Source organism: Gobius niger, assembly GCF_951799975.1.
Source record: "Gobius niger genome assembly, chromosome: 1".
Taxonomy (NCBI): domain Eukaryota; kingdom Metazoa; phylum Chordata; class Actinopteri; order Gobiiformes; family Gobiidae; genus Gobius; species Gobius niger.
In genome coordinates this window covers 4065444-4089236 of record NC_136852.1, presented here as the reverse complement: position 1 = coordinate 4089236, position 23793 = coordinate 4065444, and the positions used below count along the sequence as shown (strand labels likewise).

The 23793-nt window shown below is 41.6% G+C and overlaps 2 protein-coding genes across 2 annotated transcripts in view; one reads left to right on the top strand and one right to left on the bottom strand.

The window, feature by feature from the left end:
* LOC306966731 (neurobeachin-like) overlaps positions 1–23793 on the bottom strand; it is a 684825-nt gene that overhangs the window by 483244 nt on the left and 177788 nt on the right. The gene's annotated exons all lie outside the window — the stretch shown is intronic.
* On the top strand, positions 101–1587 carry LOC306969231 (uncharacterized protein; the record flags this gene model as incomplete). The annotated part of the gene is made up of 5 exons (XM_079564830.1): positions 101–262; positions 339–404; positions 491–592; positions 708–767; positions 1275–1587. 5 exons carry the CDS (start codon positions 101–103, stop codon positions 1407–1409), a joined length of 525 nt encoding a protein of 174 aa, XP_079420956.1. The 3' UTR covers positions 1410–1587.

The window sequence follows — 23793 nt, the reverse complement described above, 5'->3', positions numbered from 1 at the left end:
CAAGTCTAGTAGAAATAATTAACTCAGTAAAATGGTGCCCAGAATAACTGTTTTTCTCCCATATCTTTCACAGGTCCATCTGAGCGACACTGATGGGGGGATGAAGTTGTACGCTGACCTGCTGTTCCAAGTGTCCTACATCCACATGGAGACACATCCCAGTCCACCCCCTGTGTCTCCACCACCCCCCCCACCAGTCATCAGTGATCCAACACCGGATCCTGATGCCTTTACCCTGGTGGAAAGGAGACGGAGGAACAAGGTGAGACTTGCCTCTACTTTCAAAGCTTCAGCTCCATCAGTGCATGTTATTAAGACTGTGGATACTGTCCTTACAGAGGAGCCAGCTGGGGAGCCCCGCGCACTCCCAAAGGGGTCCCAAGAGGCGGCTGGTTCAGCAGGAGGTTTGTAATATTTCTAAACCATTTGGCATCTTTGTATTATTGAATTGTTATATATTAATGATTGTGTTTATTTTTATTCTTTTAAGGTGGAGTCTGTCTTCTCCATCCCGCTTTCCCCCGTTCTCTTCAGCAGAGCCATGCTAAAGAAGATGGACAAGCTTGTCCCTTCTGGCTCTGTGGAGTGCAAGGTGAGCTCTTGTGCTTTGCAACACAATGTTGAAATAATTGAAGTAAAAGTGGATGATTTGCCTTGTATACAAATATGAAGTATTAATGTTTTTTTTTTTGTTCTTTAATTATTAGGCGTCACGTGCGAGACGTCAGAAAGCTGCTGCCTCAAAGCCAAGCCAACCCCAGCGGAAGGTTTGTACCTTTTTCTGCTTGATATATTGTATATTTAACCTCTTAACCCCCACCTTGACTGAGCAAATTTATTCCAGTGCACCTTTACCCAAATCTAAAAGCTTCTTGGCCAGTGCAACAGCTCATTTAAAAGCTAAGATCTGCAAAAGTGATCATAACTTTTTTGTCACATTTTTACCCCGTTTTTTTAAGCGCTTTTGCTGTGTTTTCATTGTGTTTTTATGCTTTTTCACCGCTTTTTGTCATTTTCATTGTATTTCTGTGGCTTCTTTGTTTCATTGTCATGACTCTTTAGTCGCCTTTTCAGGCCTTTTTTATTGTGTTACTGTCGCTTTTCTGGCATGTTTTTTCCAGTCTTTTTTTGAACACTTTTTTTTGGTTGCGTTTTCATTCTCGTTTTTATCTCCATTTTGACACTTTGGTCAAGAAGCTTTTAGATTTGGGTAAATGTGCTCAGTTCAGGTGGGGGTAAAGAGATTAAAGACTGAATATTTAAATACATTTCAGGTGAAGGCAGCAAAGGCAGTGAAGGTGAAAGCCAGTTCACCTCCCACTCCTACAGCACCTGCGGTGCCAGACCTGGTAAGTGTTTTAGAATGTAAACGATTTGCATGTTATTATTACAAAGCCTTTCAGACGTGAACCACAACATTCTTTTCATTTTGTCATTTCTTAAGCGGCCCCCCGCCGAGGTCGTGGTGGTGACACCTGCTCCGTCACCCACCGGTGCTGTGAAGATCCTGGACTTGAAGCTGAAGGACCGGGTAGGTGTCTTTAGTGTGGACTTAGATTATTAGTATATAAGTATTTGTCTCATCGTATTTTGTTTATTTACTGTCCAGGCGGTGCCAGCTGTGGAGGTGACGCCTGGAAGGTCATCTACCAGTGCTGATGTGACCGCCGTTTCCCCTGCTGTGATGGAGAAGGACCAGGTTGGTGTCTTTAGTGTGAACTTATTTTATTACTACCTAATACTGATGCGCAGGTTGACCCGACACCCGCAGTGTTTTGTTGAACGTTTAGTTTTATGGGGTAAACGTATCATTAGCGTTTTTGTTTAGATGTCACCTGGCCTATCACTTCTGTATAATTTTGATCACGACTACAAATGTGGTACATTAGCAGCGCCCAAGCACATATGGGAAACACACATGTGATTAAAATAATGCATCAACAAGACACAAGGTAAAACTAAAATAAAAAAGACACAGCATCTCGTTAACCTGAGGAGAGCAACACCTTGTAGCGTCAGGTAAAGGCTGCTCCACTTTAGTCCCAAACTCTGTTTAGTTTGACGGAAAGAGATGTTCATAACGTGATAGAAGTAAAGCCTCATGATAGTTTCTGCTCCTTGTTTCATGATAAGCGATTTCAAAGGTTCCTCAGCGGTGCTGTAGCAAAACAAAGCATCAAGTGTTAATTCTCCACTGACGCGCTCCTGTTTAAAGGAATAGGCCACCGTTTTTACATACTGAGATATGTTCTTACCTTAGCTTTGACGAGTTCTTTAGGACCTGTCTGATCTTCACCCGTGCCTTCAGTCACGTAAACACAGCGCAGACGGCGTTAGCATTTAGCCCCTCCCTCTCTCCTCTATAGCTCCAAAACTGGTCAAGATAGAAGCTCCCAAGGGGAACTATATTGTAAGGCGTAATAATACCAGGAGTAGTTTGGCATCCGCGCAGTAAAGTGAAGATTACTGGGCGGATTTCGAACTACTCCTGGTATTATTACGCCTTACAATATAGTTCCCCCTTTTATCCACTTAGAAAATCCACATTGTTTAATTTTGTGTAATTATACTTTGTAGTGTAACACTTCACGTAACCATATTTAAATAGGGAAAACGTGGAAGAGCTTGGTAGCTTCTATCTTGACCTGTTTTGGAGCTATAGAGGAGAGAGGGAGGGGCTAAATGCTAACGCCGTATGCTCTGTGTTTACGTGACTGAAGGCACGGGGGAAGATCAGACAGGTCCTAAAGAACTTGTCAAAGCTCAAGTAAGAACATATCTCAGTATGTAAAAACGGTGGCCTATTCCTTTAAGTCATAGAGGCTGCAACGTGACTCATGTTGCAGTTTTTCAATGTGTGCGGGTTCGGGGGTTCGGGTTGGGTTGGCAAACTTTTTTTTCGGGTCGGGTGGGTCAGGTTTGATATACAGTGGGTCAGGAAAGAAAACGACCCGTACTATCTAAATATTTGTCTCATTGTGTTTTATTCATTTACTGTCCAGGCGGTGCCAGCTGTGGAGGTGACACCCGGAGCGTCATCTACCAGTGCTGATGTGGGCGCCGTTTCTCCTGATGCGATGAAGGACCAGGTTGGTGTCTCCAGCATGACCTTTATCCTCTTAACCCCTGCATTAACCGGGCACATTCTCTCCAGTTCAACTTTACCCAAATGTAAAAGCTTCTTGAAGAAAACATATCTTAATAGTGACAAAAACACAGCATAACAGGTGACAAAAAAGTCACGGGTTATGTCCACAACACAGCGGCGGTTGTGTCCACATTGGGAACATTTTAGAGCAGTTTTGTAGGTCTTTGCTTTCAAATGAGGCATTACACTGGCCTACAGGCTGTGAACTCTCCAATCAAGAAGCTTTTAGATTTGGGTAAAGCTGAACTGAAAAAAATGTGCTTTGTTAAAGGAATAGGCCACCTTTTTTCCATACTGGGATATCTTCTTACCTGAGCTTAGGAGTTCTTTTGTAGCTGTCTGGTCTTTATGTGTCAGTCACGTAAACAGAGCACAGATGGCATTAGCATTTAGCCTCTTCTATGGGACCAAACAGGAGTGAAGTTAGAAGCGACCAAGCTCTTGCACGTGTCCCCTATTTACATACGGTTACATGAGCCTTTACACAATCCAAGTATAGTTACACAAAATTAAACATGACGATTTTGTAAGCGAAAAAAAAGGGAACTATATTGCAAGGCGTGGTGATATTACTACGCCTTGCAATATAGTCTATATATCTTTTTATCCGCTTAGAATATGCACATGTTTAATTTTGTGTAACTATACTTGGATTGTGTAAAGGCTCATGTAACCGTATGTAAATATGGGAAACGTGGAAGAGCTTGGTCGCTTCTAACTTGACCTTCTTTGGAGCTATAGAGGAGAGGGGGAGAGGCTAAATGCTAACGCCGTCCGTGCTCTGTGAAGCACCTGCACCTGTGAAGACCAGACAGCTACAAAAGCTCCTAAGCTCAGGTATGAAGATATCTCAGTAGGTAAAAACGGTGGCCTATTCCTTTAAGCTTATGCTTGCCTATATTATGGTAAAAATCTGTTTTCATTAACAAAACTTCCAGCATCTGTACATGCAATGTGATTTAACCTCTTAACCCCCACCATAACCGAGCACATTTTCTCCAGTTTGGCTTTACCTAAATCTAAGCTTCTGTACTGTAGAGCAACAGTGTTACGCCTCATTTGAAAGCCAAGGCCTACAAAACTGATCCTGTTTTTGTCGTGTTATCGTTGCATTTTTTTACGCTCTTTTGTCATGTTTTTGTTGCATTATTTTTTCTTTTCTGGCATGTTTTCGTCGCTGTTTTTCTCACTTATTTGCTTAGCTTTTGTCACTTTTTCATGGTCTTTCTTTTTTGTGTGTCCTTTTTCTTATGTTTTCATCGCTCTTTTGTCACATTTTCATCCTCGTTTTTGTTGCTATAACTTTTCCCAAAAGCTTTTAGATTTGGGTAAAGCTGGAGAAAATGTGCTCAGTTCAGGTGGGGGTTAAGAGGTTAAAGCCTGATGTACTAAACTGAAATCTAAAGTGCAGGTGCCGTTGTTTGTCACATTTGTTTATCAGATTTGCACAAGTTATATAAAAAGGTTTCTACTGATGAATAGCTTGTACCATTCTGTGAAATGTGCATGTTTCAGTTTGAAGTAGTGCTTGCTATTAAAAGAATAGGCCACCGTTTTTACATACTGAGATATGCTCTTACCTCACTTTAACCGTGTTAAAGGGACTATAAGGAGTTTTAAAATGTTAAAATTAAGTATTTTCCTCCCCCTACATGTTCCAGCCATGTCCTAATGTGTAGAATGAGCTCAGACCTGTTCACCACAACTGCCTCTAAAATCCTGTACGGTCACTCAAAAATGTGTCACTTCGGCCCGAATTGCCGTCATGCACGAGCTTAATATAGAAGGTGCAGTTACACATATGGCCTGAGGTGGCAGTAGTGAGTATAAAATGGCGAACTTGCTTCCAGCCCCTTTAATATATCCCCGTCTGGTCTTTGTCCGTGCGCTCTGCCAGGCAAACGGAGCACATACGCAGCCTTTCCCACATGTCACATAGCTCCAAAAAAGCTCACGATAGAAGCTACCAAGCTCTTCCACGTGTTCCCTATTTAAATTTACGTGAAGTGTTTTCATGCGAAGTATATTTACACAGAAATGTAGCATGTCGATTTTATAAGCAGATAAAAAGGGGTACTATATTTTGAGGCGTAATGATACGAGGAGCAAAACGTCCGCGTAGTAACTCCGAAAGACTTCCCCCGCTCACTTCCGTCAATAACCTTTAGGAGTTACTGCGCGGACGTTTTACTCCTCGTATCATTACGCCTCACAATATAGTCCCCCTTTTTATTTGCTTATAAAATCGACACGTTACATTTCTGTGTAAATATACTTCGCATGAAAATGTAATGTAACTTTATTTAAATAGGGAACACGTGGAAGAGCTTGGTAGCTTCTATCGTGAGCTTTTTTGGAGCTATGTGACATGTGGGAGAGGCTGCGTATGTGCTCCGTTTGCCTGACAGAGCGCACGGACAAAGACCAGACGGGGATATATTAACTTGGCTAAAGTGAGGTAAGAGCATATCTCAGTATGTAAAAACGGTGGCCTATTCCTTTAACCTCCTGCATTAGTAAATCATCTTTTGTATTAGTAGAGGTTAATTCACTGTTAATACAGAATTAGTTATTTTGTAGTATATTCTCAACCAAACATAAACTTTCAGGCCTTTGCCATGAAGGAAGCCTGGTTCCCCTCTCAAGTTTTTCCCATAATATTATGAATAAACCAAGGATTGTTTTTTCCCTGTTACACATTGCTGTATCATATGCTTTGTCTCTTTTATAGGGCAGGAAGAAGAGGAGGAAGGGTCACAACCGCGCTCCAAGGAAACTCCTTGTTAGGACCAAGAGTGATCAGTCACCCACTGATGACCTGAAGATCCTGGACTCGTTGCTGGAGAACCTGGTCGGTGTCTTTGGTGTGGACTTATTTTATTACTATATATTAATACTTTGCTCATTGTGTTTTATTCATTTACTGTCCAGGCGGTGCCAGCTGTGAAGGTGACCCCTGGAGCATCACCTGCCAGTGCTGATGTGGGCGGTGTTTCTCCTAATGTGATGGAGAAGGACCAGGTTGGTGTCTTTAACTTTAAAAGCATACTTTACATGCATAACCTGTCTGTGTTCCCAAGTCTGTTCAAAGCAAATATAGGCTTTACAGATAAACTATTGTGATATTATTTACAATTACAAAAACACTCTACACGCTAATGTTTTTACATTTACAGTACTTTTTTTTAAGCCCTTAAAGACATTTATTCAATTGTAGTTCACAATAAGCCCAATCAAGCCCTAATTAGTGCTAGTGCAGCCGAGAGTTGAAGCTCAGTGAGTGAATTCTGGAGGTCATTGTTTTGGTTAATTATTTTACTTTATTTACCGTATAGACGGAGCCCGGAGCTGGGCCACTTGGAACACCGCCTGCCAACGACGCTGATGTTCTGGTGAAAGGCCAGGTTGGTATTGGAGTGTTCATTTGAGTATTATCTAAGTCGAAAAGTGTTATTCATGATGAACGTAAAAAGAGGCTGTGAAAACAAAAGGTATAGTGTGAATGTTCTGTGACTTTGCCTCCTAGCCAAGTGCATTTTCTACAGTTATGCTTTACCCAAATGTAAAAGCTTCTGTACTGGACAGCAACACTTCATTTGAAAGCTAAGGCCTACAAAACTGATCCCAACTGTTTTGTCGTATAGCCACATTTTTTTACACTCTTTTCACTTTTTGTGTTATTGTTGCTTTTCTGGCATGTTTTTTTTGCTCTTTTATTGCTTCTTTGTCTCTTTTTTGGCACATATTTGCTTCATTTTTGTCTTTGTGTGGCCTTTTATTTGTAGCTTTTTAGTTTCTGCTTTTGCTGTCACATTTGTTATATTTTTGTGAACGTTTTATCATTTTTTCGTTGTATTTCTGTCACTTTTTTGTCATATTATTGTTGCTCTTCTGTAACATTTTTGTTCCATTTTCATCCACTTTTTTGTTCTATTTTGACACCTTTTCCAAAAAGCTTTTAGATTTGGGTAAAGTTAAAGTGGAGAAATGTGCTCAGTTCAGGAGGGGGTTAAGAGGTTAAAGCCTGATGTACTAAACTGAAATCTAAAGTTCAGGTGCCGTTGTCTGTCACACTCGTTTATCAGATTTGTGCAATTAATAATATAAAACAGTTTGTAATGAGAAATCACTTCAAACTTACTATAAAATGTCATGTTCTAGATTTAGTTTGAAGTAGTGCTTTACGACCTTATTTGGAGGTAATTCCCTGTTAAAACAGAATTAGTTATTTTTACTATATTCTCAGCCCAACAAACTTTCCGGCCTTTGCGATGAAGGAAACCTGGTTCCCCCACGCTATTTTCTCATAGCTTTATCAATATAAATCAAGTATTGTTTTTTTCTTTGTATTATACATTGCTCAAGCATATTTATTTTTCTTTTTACAGAAGAGGAAGAAGAACAGGAAGCGTCACATCCGCAGTCCAAGGAAAGCCGATGGAAGGACCAAGAAGACCCGGAGTGATGTTGTTGATGTAGATGATGGTGATGTTGAGATTGTTGGTTTTGGTCTTGATGCACCGGTTAAAGCAGGTTGTAGAAGAGAAGAAGACGGCCCCGGTGTTGCTGAGGTAAGTCAAGGTGAGTCGGTGCCGGTCACTCTTCCACGGAACATCCGTGGCTCCTTTCACCAGGGGAGTAATCGGTTCGTGTTTGCTGGCTCTCAGTGTATGGGGATTGCACTGATGAGTCTTGCTAAGCACACTGTGGGTCGTGTGTCGTTGTGGCAGAAGCAGGACTTGGACCGGACTCTTGTTTTGGGTGATGAGTTGTATAGATACTGCAAAGTTAGTGGCAGGATTGCTCCCGGGTCAAGTATGTTGTTGGTCCCAGAGCTCCCACATGAGTGGGACATTGAGGGACAAAAGGTTTGTTTTGAGTTTACTGAAGGTCTTCCCGGTGTAGTTGGTGTTGACAGTGGGGAGTTTATTGATAACATGCTCATTGTGAGCCTGCGCAGTGGTTTAGAAAGAATGTTGGCACTGTATGACACCTGCCTGTTCACCATGTGTGGCAGCACTTGTGCCATCATTCATGATAACGGTGTGTACGCTGTGGTCGACTCTCACTCTCGGAGTGTGAGTGGGATGGTCGATGCTTATGGCAAAAGTGTTGTGGTGTTCTTTAGGTCTATTGAAGATCTGTATGGGCACTTTTGTCGTTTAGCACGTTGTTATAAGCGTGCGGAGAAACAGTTTGAGCTGACTGGTGTTGTTGTAACTGTTGCATCTGAGGATGTTGCCATCAGCGAGGATGTTGCCATCGTCGAGGATGTTGCCATCGTCGAGGATGTTGCCATCGTCGAGGATGTTGCCATCGTCGAGGATGTTGCCATCGTCGAGGATGTTGCCATCGTCGAGGATGTTGGCATCAGCGAGGATGTTGGCATCAGCGAGGATGTTGGCATCAGCGAGGATGTTGGCATCAGCGAGGATGTTAGCATTAGCGAGCAGATGCAGTCAGTTGGTTGTAGTGTACCTAAGGTTGAAGCAAAGCCTCTAAACTCCAAAGGCGTTCACAGATCAAAAAAATCTAAAACAATCCTCTCTAAAAAGGTTGATGCTGGTTTAGAGTTCATTAGCCACACTCAGAGAACTAGATATTTCACCCCCATAGATAAGGATATTTGCCAGTCTTTGTGTAGAAAGTTAGAAATACAGTTTGAACACATAAATATACCACAAACTACCACCAGTAGGTCATTAGGAGCCCCATGCAAAAATGAGTCCATTGTTGCTGATGGGAATTGTTTTTTCCGTGCAATCTCCCTCGCAGTAAGTGGAACTCAAAAGAATCATAGAAGAATTAGGATTTCAGTTGTAAAAGAACTAGAAAAGAATCCTTTAAAATATAAGAGTTTATGGTGTACCTATTCCCCCTCAGTTTATGAGTATATCCAAACTAAAAGAATGAAATATGTAGGTAGTTGGGCCACAGAGGTGGAGATACAGGTAACGGCCGACATTTTAGGGGTAGGAATATTTACATTCTTTGATGGGAATTGGCTTGAATACACATTTAAGGGTAAAGCACAGTCAAGTCAATCTATATACTTAGAAAACTGCAATAGAAATCATTACGAGGTAGTTATATGTGTTAAAGATTGTTTGGGGCAGGGATGTTGTGGCGTTTGTCAAATTAATGATAATAAAACAGGGTACAGCCTTAGATTTCACAAGGACTCTCCAGCAAATGCTTTACAAGTAAGTAGTAAGGTTTGTAGTGTACTAAAATCTCGGGAAAAAGAGAGAGAAAAATTCAGGAAGCGGTATCTACAGGGGCCTTTCAAAGAAAAACTCAAGAATTTACGCAGAACAACATACAGACAGAACACCACCCGTAGACAGAAAATAAAGCAAGTGAACAGACAGAAGTACTGGCAACAACTTTCATTCAGAGACATGTCAAGAAAAAGAGGTATAGAGTTGTACAAGAAAAGTATGCTGCACAGAGAAAGGGTAAAGGCAAGGAGTGTTATAAAATATAGTAATGATAAGTGCCATCAGGACAGTGTTAGAGCTTATAGTAAAGACAAATATAGTGGGAATAAGCTGCACCAAGAAAGCGTTAAAGCTTACAGTGTAGAAAAATATAGTAGGGATAAGCTGCACCAAGATAGCGTTAAAGCTTACAGTGTAGAAAAATATAGTAGTGATAAGCTGCACCAAGAAAGCGTTAAAGCTTACAGTGTAGAAAAATATAATAGGGATAAGCTGCACCAAGAAAGCGTTAAAGCTTACAGTGTAGAAAAATATAGTAGGGATAAGCTGCACCAAGAAAGCGTTAAAGCTTACAGTGTAGAAAAATATAGTAGGGATAAGCTGCACCAAGAAAGCGTTAAAGCTTACAGTGTAGAAAAGTACAGAACTAGTCTGTCACATCGTGAGAATTTAAAAGCAGCAAGTAAACATAAGTATGAAAATCCCATTCATAGGGAGGATAAAATAATAAGCAGTAAAACTAGATACCATAATAGTGAAAATAAAAAGCATATTCAAAAGACTTCAAAAAAACAGCATAAACTGAAATTGAAGGACTTTGATTATGTAGCACAGTGTTTCTTGGCGAAAGTTGAAAAAGGGCCAGAATACATCTGTTCTGTTTGCCATAGGTTATTCTTTGAAAAATCTGTAAAACCCTGTAGCTTAAATAACTATAGAAAGAATGACAGAGTTTTAGATGTAGCTAATAAGTGCATAAAAGACACATATTTACATAAATGTAGTAAAGCCTGTGCCCGCCCATGTTCAGTTAAGAAAACAGCTAGAGGTAAGTTGTGGATTTGTTTCACCTGTCATCGTAAGATTCTTAGGGGTTGCATTCCACCAGAAAGTTCTTTTAACAACCTAGAACTTGATCCCATCCCAGAAGAATTGGCATTTTTAAACGATGTGGAGGAACTTTTGGTCTCGCCCAATGTAGCTTTGATGAAGATGGTAGCTTTACCTAAGGGAGGCCAAAGGGGAATCCACGGGCCAGTCACCTGTGTCCCTTCAAATATAGCAGAAACAGCCAAGTTATTGCCCCGTTCAGATTTGGGTGGTGTTGTGTTGCCAATTAAACTTAAGCGTAAACTCACATATAAAGGCCATTATAAATATAGGTTTGTCAACACAATGCGTATTAAGTTAGCAATTCAGCGTTTAAAGAGAATTAATAAGTATTTTTCTGATATTAATTTTGATGAAGCGTGGATTAATGAATTTTCTAGAGAAGATCAGGATGATCAGGATCCGGACATTGAAGAAATGGATGTTACTTTAGATGAAGGTAAGGACAAGTCATCAAATTCACATCAAGAGGATGGAAAACCTCCTGATGTGAACCTTGATGACGAAGTCCTGCATGACCAACAGCGATACTGCATCTTTCAGGATACTTGTTCTTTGCCCGTGAATTTAGGCCAACACATATTAGATCAGTACTTGGATGGTGTTTTAAATTTAGCTCCTACTGAAGGTAACAACCCTATCAAATTACTTTCAGATAAGGGAAATGAAGCCAAATGCTTTCCTTGTTTATTTCCACTAGGCCGCGGTACATTTCTTGACAGAAGACTGATTCGTATAACTTTATATCGTTATTTAAACAATCGTATAATGCATGCCGATGGACGATTCGCGCGGTGTTTATCGTTCATTTTCTATGCATATTATTTATCGGTTCTTCAGCAAGTGGTCTCTAGTGTATCCATCGCACTTCGGAAGGGTGATACTAATCCTAACCGACCTCACGATCGCGGCAGCAATGATTCGGATCTAAAAGAATCACTTAAGAAGATGGTAGAGCGCGATTGTGGCTATCGTTTTCTTAGGCCGATTAGAGGCTCTCCACCATATTGGGGCGGTGGTAAGAGACACATGATGGCATTGCTGCACAAGCGCGAAAACCCAACCTGGTTCTGTTCTTTTTCCAGCGCAGATATGCGCTGGAAAAACTTAATTAACACCGTTCTTAGACAGGATGGCCGAGATCAAACTGTAGAGGACTTAGAGTGGGCAGAACGTTGTGAACTCTTGCAGCGTAATCCGGCTACCGCGGCAAGGATGTTTGATTATCGCTGGCGCATATTTCTCAAGGACGTTTTAATGTCCCCAGCACATCCTATAGGAGAAATAGATGACTATTTTTACCGCGTTGAGTTCCAACAGCGAGGCTCCCCACATGTCCATATACTTCTGTGGGTGCGAGGAGCACCTAAATTAGATGTAAACACAGATGAAGAGGTGATCGCGTTTATAGATAAATACGTCACCTGTGAGCTGCCACCAGAGGACGATGCGTTACACGAAATCGTCACCTCTGTGCAGAAACATTCAGAGAACCACTCCAAATCATGTAGGAAAAACAAAACTGTTTGTCGTTTTAATTTCCCCCGCCCCCCGTCTGCGCGCACTTTTATAAAACGATCAAGCAAACCTAAATGCCCCAAGTGTCACAAAGACAATAAAGATAACCCCCAGGATGAAGCCCGAGAAGTGCCATGTATATGCCATAGGACCATAAATGCTGAACGAGCTGCAGCGCTTGTGGCTGCCGTCAAAAAAGCTAGTTCTGCCAAAGACTGCGCATATGTCCTCCCCGAAGATCTGTTTGATTCTCTGGGGTTTAATCAGGAAGTTTTTGAAATTGCTTATTGTTCTTTGGGTGGTCGTACACATATTGTTTTGATGAGGAAAGTCAACGCGATTTGGATTAATAATTTCAGTAGGGGGATCGCCAAATTATGGAATGCAAATTTTGATATTCAATATGTTTGCAATCCCTATGCTTGCATTGTGTACGTAATATCATATATGGGCAAATCTGAACGGGAGATAGGATTATTATTGGCTAACTCTCAAAAGGAAGCACAGAAAGGCAATCTAGACGCCAAGGAGGCATTGAAAAAAGTGGGTACAGTTTTCCTCCATAATAGAGAAGTATCTGCTCAGGAGGCCATTTATTTATTAACGGGGATGCATTTGATGGAGTCTTCCAGGAAACTTGTTTTTATTCCAACAGGAGAAAACATAGTTAGAATGAGCAAACCATTAAGCACCATTGAGGAAACAGATCGCGAGGAGGACATATGGATGCTCAACATTGTGGACCGGTATAAGAACCGTCCAGACGATAGCGTGTTTAATGATATGTGTATTGCGACGTTTGCGTCAGAGTATCGCGTCCTTTCAAACAGCCAAAGATCTAAGAAGTCCATTCAACTTCAAAATGATTGCGGATATATTGTTAAACGAACGAGATCTGAAGCTGCCGTAATCGATCATATGCGTCCTTCAAAAACCAAAAATCCAGAACTGTACTATAGGGTCCTGATTGAACTGTATGTGCCCTATCGTACAGAATTGAAACCGGATACTTGCGAGACGTTTTTGCTGTTTTATAAAAATGGCAGGATTGAGTTCTCCGACGGTTCAATACATAGTGTACATTCAATAGTTAAATTGAATAGAAGCAAATTTGATGTCATAAAAGAAGACATCGAAAAGCTCCAGGAGGAAATCGTCTGTGACGAAGTCCTGGAGAGCGGATGGGCTTCGTTGTGTCCCGAGCAGGAATCTGAACGTTTAGACTGCATCGAGGAAATAGAACAGCAACGAGCCCAATACCCTGAGGAAGAGGAGCCTCTTCCCATTCCTGAGTTGGCCGTACGCCACGAGGAAATAGCCCACATAGAAAGACAAAATAATATCCTTAGTAGGCAAGAGGGTTTAGCTTTAGTCCGTTCATTAAATGAACAGCAAATGGCCATTTTTTACAAAATCCGGGCATGGTGTTTGAACAAAGTAGCGGGTAACAAACCAGAGCCATTTCATGTATTTATTACGGGTGGGGCGGGAACCGGGAAGAGTCACCTGATTAGAGCAATACAGTATGAAGCTACCAGGTTGCTGGCACCTTTGTGCCGGGATCCTGATGGCATCAGCATCCTACTTACCGCACCAACAGGGGTAGCAGCATACAATTTAAAAGCAGCTACTATCCATAATACTCTTCACATACCAGTCCCCCCTACAAAGCCAGTCAAAACATTATTAGAAGACAAGGCAAATACTGTCCGTGTCAGATTTAGGGATTTACAGATTTTGATTATTGATGAGATTTCCATGGTCGGCCATAATTTATTGCTCTATATTGACAGTAGACTGACACAAATCAAACAATCAGGTGACTCTTCCCGGTTTGGTAATATTTGTGTAATAGCTGTAGGGGATTTTTATCAGTTAAGGCCAATTAAAGATACAGCCCTGTATAGAGATGGAGACAGTTCAGACTTGTGGGCAAAATTCTCATTTGTGGAATTGACGACGATCATGCGTCAGAAAGATGAGTATTTTGCCCAATTGCTGAACCGTTTGAGAACACGATCTAGGACTACATCCCTGCTAAATTCAGATATTGAATTGTTAAAACTTTGTGAAACCGGGGAAGAGTCTGATGCTTTGCATATTTATTCCAGAAATAGGCAAGTTGACGACTTTAATCATCATAAACTTTGTGAAACCTGCCCAGATTTTGTAACGATAGTTGCGAAGGATTATAGTCGTAATAAGAAAACAGGGAAATTGGAGGATAGAATGACCCCTCTGTTAAATACCGAGCATACATGCTTGCCAGAGGAGGTATTTTTGGGTAACGGAGCACGCATTATGCTATGTAAAAATATAGACGTTAATGATGGCCTTGTTAATGGCATATGCGGTACAATTACAGACATTATTTGGTCAGGTAGAACATTCCCAGTAGCAGTTTACATTTTATTTGATGATAGCGTTGCTGGTTCTCAAAAAAGGCAACGTTATCGACACCCGTCCCCTGATCTAGCTGGATGTACACGTATTGAACCAGAGGAAGAACGTGCAAACAATCAAGGTGGCATTCGGCGTCAGTTTCCACTTAGACTTGCGTGGGCCTGTACTGTTCATAAGGTCCAAGGCATTTCTGTCGATAACGCAGTTGTGTCTCTTGATCAGATAGATTCTGCTGGTCAAGCATACGTTGCATTAAGTAGAGTAAGAACCCTGTCTGGTCTCATCATCCAAGACTTCAAAGAAAAGGCCATTTATTGCAATGATCAGGTTAAATTTGCTCTACATTTTATGCCTCCCTTCTTGACAGAAAGTGTGTCTCGGCCCATCTACAATGAACCCTTTTTTGTGTTGTTTTTGATGAATGTTCAAGGTTTAAGTAGGCATGTGTCTGATTTGACACAGTGCACACAGCTTTGGCGGCCTAACTGCATTGCTGTGACAGAGACATGGCTAAGTGCTGACTCGTGTTTAGACACGGTGCAAATTAATAATTTCCTATTTCATAGTCGGTCCCGCAGTGATAGTTACAATAGTAGCACCAATCCAGCACTTGTAGAGTTATGTGGCCAACAACATGGGGGAGTTGGCGTGTACTGTGATGTAAATGGGGCTTATGATGTCACAGTACCTCATTTCGATTTGGAATGTATAGCATATAATAATCAGGCTTTCAATATTTTAGTTGTTGTGATTTATCGTCCCCCATCTTATGCCATGTCTTTGTTCATCAAAAACCTGAAGAGGCTATTTAATTGGCTGCAGTCTAAGAGCGGAACCATTGTTATTGTAGGAGACTTTAATGAGGACATACTGAAATCTTCCAAATTGTCCAAATTGATGCTTGATAGAGGCTATATTCAGTATGTTGACTCTCCTACAACCGAGAGAGGGACCCTAATTGACCATATATATGTCAAAACAACACAGTTTGAAGTTCACTCTGTAGTGGTGCCAACATATTTCTCTGATCACGAAGGGATTGCATGTTCTTTTAAGTATTTGACTGATTAGATTATGTGTTGCTGTTGGTCATGCATGATCATGTTTGAGTTGTACATATTGATTACATAATCATGTTTATAATCATGTTTATACATTATCATGCAAGATCATGTTTGAGTAGTAGTTACTGATTACATAATCATGTCTATTCATTATCATGTTTCTATATTATCATGCATAATCATGTTTGAGTAGTAGATACTGATTATGTCTAAGGGCTCATTCATACTTCACAAGACGCAAGAACTTCTTGTTCTTGCACCCGTAAGCTGCAGAACAAAATGAAGTCACTTTTGCCTTGCAACCATGGAAACGTTTTCTAACTGAGGACAGTTCCATGGTTAAGGCAATAATGACTTTTGTACTGCAGCTCAGGGTGCAAGTACAATAAGTTCTTGCGTCTTGTGAAGTGTGAATGAGCCTTAATACATTGTCATGTTTATATATTATCATGCACAATCATCTTTGAGTAGTAGATAACGATATCATGTTTATACATTATCATGCATGATAATGTTTGATTACTAGATTACATTGTCATAAATAAATCATGTTTATAAATTATCATGTTTATTCATCATCATGTTTATACATTATCATGCGTGATCATGTTTGAGTAGTAGATACTGATAGATTGTGTCTAGAAGCTCATTCATACTTCACAAGACACAAGAACTTGCTCTTGCACTCTGAGCTGCAGAACAATATGAAGTCACTTTTGCCTTTGAACCATGGAAACGTTTTCTAACTGAGGACAGTTCCATGGTGACAAGGTAATAATGACTTCATTTTGTTCTGCAACTTAGGGTGCAAGAACAAGAAGTTCTTGCATCTTGTGAAGTATGAATGAGCCTTAATACATTATCATGTTTATGTATTATCATGCATGATCATGTTTGATTAGTAGGTACTGATTACATTATCATGTTTTTTTTCATAATCATGTTTATTCATTATCACGCATGATGATGTTTGATATTGATTACATTATCATGTTTATTCATTATCATGTTTATAATTATCATGTTTATAACTATCATGTTTATTCATTATCATGTTTATTCATAATCATGTTTATATACCATCATGTTCATACATTATCATGTGAATGCCTTTGGAGTTTGATGCTTTGAAGGTGAAGTTGTCTAGATTTTGACGATTATGGACAATTTTTATTATTATGATTATGGTTGGTGTGATTTGATTAGGGTTAGACTAGTTTTGGTGTAATGCTTGTTTTGGTCTGCTGTTGTGTTCTGCTTCTGGTCTGGTGTAGTGCTTCTTTTTGTCTGGTCTGGCGCTGCTTTTGGTCTGGTGTAGTTCTTTTATGGTCTGGTGTAGTGCTTCTTTTTGGTCTGGTTTTTGTTTTGGTCAGGTCTGGTGCTTGTTTTGTCCTAGTGTAGTGCTTCCTTTGTCCTGGTGTAGTGCTTCTTTTGTCCTGGTGTAGTTCTTTTTTGGTCTGGGGTAGTGCTTCCTTTGTCCTGGTGTATATCTTTTTTGGTCTGGTGTAGTGCTTCTTTTGGTCTGGGGTAGTGCTTCCTTTGTCCTGGTGTAATTCTTTTTTGGTCTGGTGTAGTGCTTCTTTTGGTCTGGGGTAGTGCTTCTTTTGTCCTGGTGTAGTTCTGTTTTGGTCTGGTGTAGTGCTTCTTTTGGTCTGGGGTAGTGCTTCTTTTGTCCTGGTGTAGTTCTTTTTTGGTCTGGTGTAGTGCTTCTTTTGGTCTGGGGTAGTGCTTCCTTTGTCCTGGTGTAATTCTTTTTTGGTCTGGTGTAGTGCTTCTTTTGGTCTGGGGTAGTGCTTCCTTTGTCCTGGTGTAATTCTTTTTTGGTCTGGTGTAGTGCTTCTTTTGGTCTGGGGTAGTGCTTCCTTTGGTCTGGTGTTCTTTTTTGGTCTGGTCTGGTCTGATGCGTGTTTCATCCTGGTGTAGTACTTCTTTTAGTCTGGTTCAGTATCTTTTTGGTCTGGGGTAGTGCTTCCTTTTGGTTATGGCGCTTGTGTCAGTCTGGGTGGGGCTTGTTTTGGTTTTGTTGTGGTGTTTGTGTTGGTCTGGTGAGGTGTTTGTGTTGGTCTGGTGTGGTGTTTGTGTTGGCCTGGTGTGGTGTTTGTGTTGGCCTGGTGAGGTGTTTGTGTTGGTCAGGTGAGGTGTTTGTGTTGGCCTGGTGAGTTGTTTGTGTTGGCCTGGTAAGGTGTTTGTGTTGGTCAGGTGAGGTGTTTGTGTTGGCCTGGTGAGTTGTTTGTGTTGGTCAGGTGAGTTGTTTGTGTTGGCCTGGTGAGGTGTTTGTGTTGGTCAGGTGAGGTGTTTGTGTTGGTCAGGTGAGGTGTTTGTGTTGGTCAGGTGAGGTGTTTGTGTTGGTCTGGTGAGTTGTTTGTGTTGGTGAGGTGAGGTGTTTGTGTTGGTCAGGTGAGGTGTTTGTGTTGGCCTGGTGAGTTGTTTGTGTTGGCCTGGTGAGGTGTTTGTGTTGGTCAGGTGAGGTGTTTGTGTTGGTCAGGTGAGGTGTTTGTGTTGGTCAGGTGAGGTGTTTGTGTTGGTCAGGTGAGGTGTTTGTGTTGGTCAGGTGAGGTGTTTGTGTTGGTCAGGTGAGGTGTTTGTGTTGGCCTGGTGAGTTGTTTGTGTTGGCCTGGTGTGGTGTTTGTGTTGGTCAGGTGAGGTGTTTGTGTTGGTCAGGTGAGGTGTTTGTGTTGGTCAGGTGAGGTGTTTGTGTTGGTCAGGTGAGGTGTTTGTGTTGGTCTGGTGAGGTGTTTGTGTTGGCCTGGTGAGTTGTTTGTGTTGGTCAGGTGAGGTGTTTGTGTTGGTCAGGTGAGGTGTTTGTGTTGGTCAGGTGAGGTGTTTGTGTTGGTCAGGTGAGGTGTTTGTGTTGGCCTGGTGAGTTGTTTGTGTTGGCCTGGTGTGGTGTTTGTGTTGGTCAGGTGAGGTGTTTGTGTTGGTCAGGTGAGGTGTTTGTGTTGGTCAGGTGAGGTGTTTGTGTTGGTCAGGTGAGGTGTTTGTGTTGGTCTGGTGAGTTGTTTGTGTTGGTCAGGTGAGGTGTTTGTGTTGGTCAGGTGAGGTGTTTGTGTTTGTCTGGTGAGGTGTTTGTGTTGGTCAGGTGAGGTGTTTGTGTTGGTCTGGTGAGGTGTTTGTGTTGGTCAGGTGAGGTGTTTGTGTTGGTCTGGTGAGGTGTTTGTGTTGGTCAGGTGAGTTGTTTGTGTTGGTCAGGTGAGGTGTTTGTGTTGGTCTGGTGAGGTGTTTGTGTTGGTCAGGTGAGGTGTTTGTGTTGGTCTGGTGAGGTGTTTGTGTTGGTCAGGTGAGGTGTTTGTGTTGGTCTGGTGAGGTGTTTGTGTTGGTCAGGTGAGGTGTTTGTGTTGGTCAGGTGAGGTGTTTGTGTTGGTCAGGTGAGGTGTTTGTGTTGGTCTGGTGAGGTGTTTGTGTTGGTCAGGTGAGGTGTTTGTGTTGGTCAGGTGAGGTGTTTGTGTTGGTCAGGTGAGGTGTTTGTGTTGGTCAGGTGAGGTGTTTGTGTTGGTCAGGTGAGGTGTTTGTGTTGGTCAGGTGAGGTGTTTGTGTTGGCCTGGTGAGTTGTTTGTGTTGGCCTGGTGTGGTGTTTGTGTTGGTCAGGTGAGGTGTTTGTGTTGGTCAGGTGAGGTGTTTGTGTTGGTCAGGTGAGGTGTTTGTGTTGGTCAGGTGAGGTGTTTGTGTTGGTCTGGTGAGGTGTTTGTGTTGGCCTGGTGAGTTGTTTGTGTTGGTCAGGTGAGGTGTTTGTGTTGGTCAGGTGAGGTGTTTGTGTTGGTCAGGTGAGGTGTTTGTGTTGGCCTGGTGAGTTGTTTGTGTTGGTCAGGTGAGTTGTTTGTGTTGGTCAGGTGAGGTGTTTGTGTTGGTCAGGTGAGGTGTTTGTGTTGGTCAGGTGAGGTGTTTGTGTTGGTCTGGTGAGGTGTTTGTGTTGGTCTGGTGAGTTGTTTGTGTTGGTCTGGTGAGGTGTTTGTGTTGGTCAGGTGAGGTGTTTGTGTTGGTCAGGTGAGTTGTTTGTGTTGGTCAGGTGAGGTGTTTGTGTTGGTCTGGTGAGGTGTTTGTGTTGGCCTGGTGAGTTGTTTGTGTTGGTCAGGTGAGGTGTTTGTGTTGGTCAGGTGAGGTGCTTGTGTTGTTCTGATGTGGTGCTTGTGTTGGTCAGGTGAGGTGTTTGTGTTGGCCTGGTGAGTTGTTTGTGTTGGCCTGGTGAGGTGCTTGTGTTGGTCAGGTGAGGTGTTTGTGTTGGTCAGGTGAGTTGTTTGTGTTGGTCAGGTGAGGTGTTTGTGTTGGTCTGGTGAGGTGTTTGTGTTGGCCTGGTGAGGTGTTTGTGTTGGTCAGGTGAGGTGTTTGTGTTGGTCTGGTGAGGTGTTTGTGTTGGTCAGGTGAGGTGTTTGTGTTGGTCTGGTGAGGTGTTTGTGTTGGCCTGGTGAGTTGTTTGTGTTGGTCTGGTGAGGTGTTTGTGTTGGTCAGGTGAGGTGTTTGTGTTGGTCAGGTGAGTTGTTTGTGTTGGTCAGGTGAGGTGTTTGTGTTGGTCTGGTGAGGTGTTTGTGTTGGCCTGGTGAGTTGTTTGTGTTGGTCAGGTGAGGTGTTTGTGTTGGTCAGGTGAGGTGCTTGTGTTGTTCTGATGTGGTGCTTGTGTTGGTCAGGTGAGGTGTTTGTGTTGGCCTGGTGAGTTGTTTGTGTTGGCCTGGTGAGGTGCTTGTGTTGGTCAGGTGAGGTGTTTGTGTTGGTCAGGTGAGGTGCTTGTGTTGTTCTGATGTGGTGCTTGTGTTGGTCAGGTGAGGTGTTTGTGTTGGCCTGGTGAGTTGTTTGTGTTGGCCTGGTGAGGTGCTTGTGTTGGTCAGGTGAGGTGCTTGTGTTGGTCTTATTTATTTCCTCTTTAGTGTGGTCCTATTTAGACTCTTTGGTCTGGCTTTGACCCTTTGGTCTGATGTTTGTTTGTTTGTTCCTGATTCAATGTTGTCCTTTCTTCTTTTTCTGGTCATATTTAGACTCTTTAGTCTTCAGTCCTTTCTCCGTTTCCTTTCTTTTATGTGGTCCTCCTTTGGTCCAGCTTTAGACCCTTTGGTCTCTCCTTGGTCGAGACAGACGACCCACCTTGAGCCGGGGTCTGTCCGAGGTTTCTTGCCGTTAAAGGGAGTTTTTCCTCGCCACTGTTGCTCAAGGTTAGCTTAGAGAGGGATACATTAGTTCAATATAACATTTAGATTAATCTAATACTAAATTTTAACATGTTAATAAAAATATCAATAGTTATAGTAGTAGTAATAATAATTATAATCATAATAATAATAATGATAGTTGTAATAATAGCTATACTAGAAATAATTGTAATAAGTTTCAATAGTATATAATAGTAATAGTAATTATAATTGTTCTAATTCATTAAATTAATTGTAATCTACTGTACAAAAATACTTTAAATATTAAATATGGTGTTCTAAAATACTTTAATTGATTATTATTGATGTTTCTTAGGTGTTTAAAATAATCAACTTAATTTAGTTCTCTTTAGTGTTTTACTTATATCTCGTTTTATTTTCCAATAGATGTATATAGTTCATATTGTTTGGATTACTGATTTTGTTAAAGCCAAAATTAAAAGTTATTTGCAATCAATGTATCTTTGTGTTTCTGTTTTCTAACTCTTACTTTTTTTTTAATTAAATATTGCTGTGAAAACTATAGAATTTGTGTCTTTTCTTTATTTTTTCATGTGCTGCATTTAAATTCATTGCCTGAAAAGTAAATAAATCTGTAAAAAGATATGTTTCTGTGTATTTTTACTCATGTTTTTCCTTTTTTTATTGTTTTGTTGAAGGTGTAAAGCTAAATGATCATTAATTGATGTCAGGGGTCGTGAATTAAATTTACCTGAGGTCCAAATAAAAACGTCAAGCAAAGGTCTGGAACAAACAGGGTTAATTCAGTTATGTGGCGATTTTAAGCCATTATTTAATCCAATAATTGCTTTACTTGAAAAGAATGCAATTCATTGAATCCTGTTTTGTTACTCTGAAGATATGTATTGGCTCCTAAATATCAAAATTTGTATTATATAAGCAATGTGCCAATGCAGTGATGTGTTTCTTTAGTCCTGGTTATGTCCCGGTTTAGTCCTTGTTTGGTCCAGGTTTAACCCTTGTTATGTCCAGGAAAACAGCTGTCAGGAAATTGCCGCTTTATTTGCACCTAACGATTATTAGATTCTCCTTGGTTTTGAGCCATATTTCAATAATTTCAGGTGTGGACGGGTTGGCACATTTTCATGTAATTAGTTGTGTTTTTATTATTGCAATGTGAAGATTTCAAATTAAGATGTTATATTAACAATCTGGTAAACAAATACACCACATTCTCTCTCTGCGCCAAACTTAACAGCAGGCTGTCGGATTGGCGATTGTTGGTTTGGCGATCGTTGCCATGGCAACACTATGGGAAATTGACTTTTTTGATCGGGGTCATGTGACGGATGTCTGTGCCAAATTTGATTTGTCTGCGACAAAGTTCACTTTTTTTCTTCATTCATTTTAATTTGGTGCTCTGCAGGGGGCGCAATCGCGCCCATTTTCAAAATTCCCATATCAAAACATCCGGGGCCGACGACTCGACCAACGATTCAAGTTACACTAAAATCGGCCAAAGTATGTGCGAGTGATAATTCTTTTAAGGTGACGGTGAGCGCCGAAAACGTACGCCAAATTCATGGCGTTGCCATGACAAAACCGGAAATCCTATTAGAAAGTTTTTAATAACTTTTAATGCCCCACATGTGTAGATGATCTGGAGCAACCGGGGAGTCACTGCGTTAAACGCCCTAGGACGAGTTCGTTCAAATGCGAGGGCATGAAATGGCGCCTTCGGCGCCAGATCACGCGATATTTCCCAAAATGGCCGACTTTGTGTGGGTTGCCTAGCAACCACGTAATGTACTTTTTTGTTCGTAAAGTCATGACGAAGGTGTGTACCAATTTTGGTTTGGCTGCGCCAAACTTGATATCGGGTCATTGCCATGGCAACACGGTGGGAAAATGGGCGTGGCCATAATTTACTTTTTGATCGGGGTCACGTGACGGATGTCTGTGCCAAATTTTATTTGTCTACGACAAATTTTACTTTTTTTCTCCATTCATTTTTATTCGGTGCTCTGCAGGGGGCGCTATCGCGCCCATTTTCAAAATTCCCATATCAAAACATCCGGGGCCGACGACTCGACCAACGATTCAAGTTACACTAAAATCGGCCAAAGTTTGTGCGAGTTATGACTCTTCGAAGGCGACGGCGAACGCCAAAAACGAACGCCAAATTCATGGCGTTGCCATGACAAAACCGGAAATCCTATTAGAAAGTTTTTAATAACTTTTAATGCCCCACATGTGTAGATGATCTGGAGCAACCGGGGAGTCACTGCGTTAAACGCCCTAGGACGAGTTCGTTCAAATGCGAGGGCATGAAATGGCGCCTTCGGCGCCAGATCACGCGATATTTCCCAAAATGGCCGACTTTGTGTGGGTTGCCTAGCAACCACGTAATGTACTTTTTTGTTCGTAAAGTCATGACGAAGGTGTGTACCAATTTTGGTTTGGCTGCGCCAAACTTGATATCGGGTCATTGCCATGGCAACACGGTGGGAAAATGGGCGTGGCCATAATTTACTTTTTGATCGGGGTCACGTGACGGATGTCTGTGCCAAATTTTATTTGTCTACGACAAATTTTACTTTTTTTCTCCATTCATTTTTATTCGGTGCTCTGCAGGGGGCGCTATCGCGCCCATTTTCAAAATTCCCATATCAAAACATCCGGGGCCGACGACTCGACCAACGATTCAAGTTTCACTAAAATCGGCCAAAGTTTGTGCGAGTTATGACTCTTCGAAGGCGACGGCGAACGCCAAAAACGAACGCCAAATTCATGGCGTTGCCATGACAAAACCGGAAATCCTATTAGAAAGTTTTTAATAACTTTTAATGCCCCACATGTGTAGATGATCTGGAGCGACCGGGGAGTCGCTGCGTTCAACGCCCTAGGACGAGTTCATTCAAATGCGAGGGCATGAAAAGGCGCCTTCGGCGCCACGTTGCTCTTCTGGCCAATATGGCCGCCGTATCGTTGGTTGCCTAGCAACCGCGTAATATCTTTTTTTTTTTGGCTTCACGCGACCAATCACTGTGCCGAATTTTTTCCGTCTACGACAAACTAAAATTTGCTGGGTTTTCGGGATTTTGGGGGGTCTGGCCATAGGCCGCAATGTTAACGTCGTTTTTCCAGGGGGCGCTGACGCGCCATTTTTTTGAATTTTTAAAATTTGGAGATGTGAAAGTTTTTTTTTTCACCTAATTGAATTTTGGGCAAAA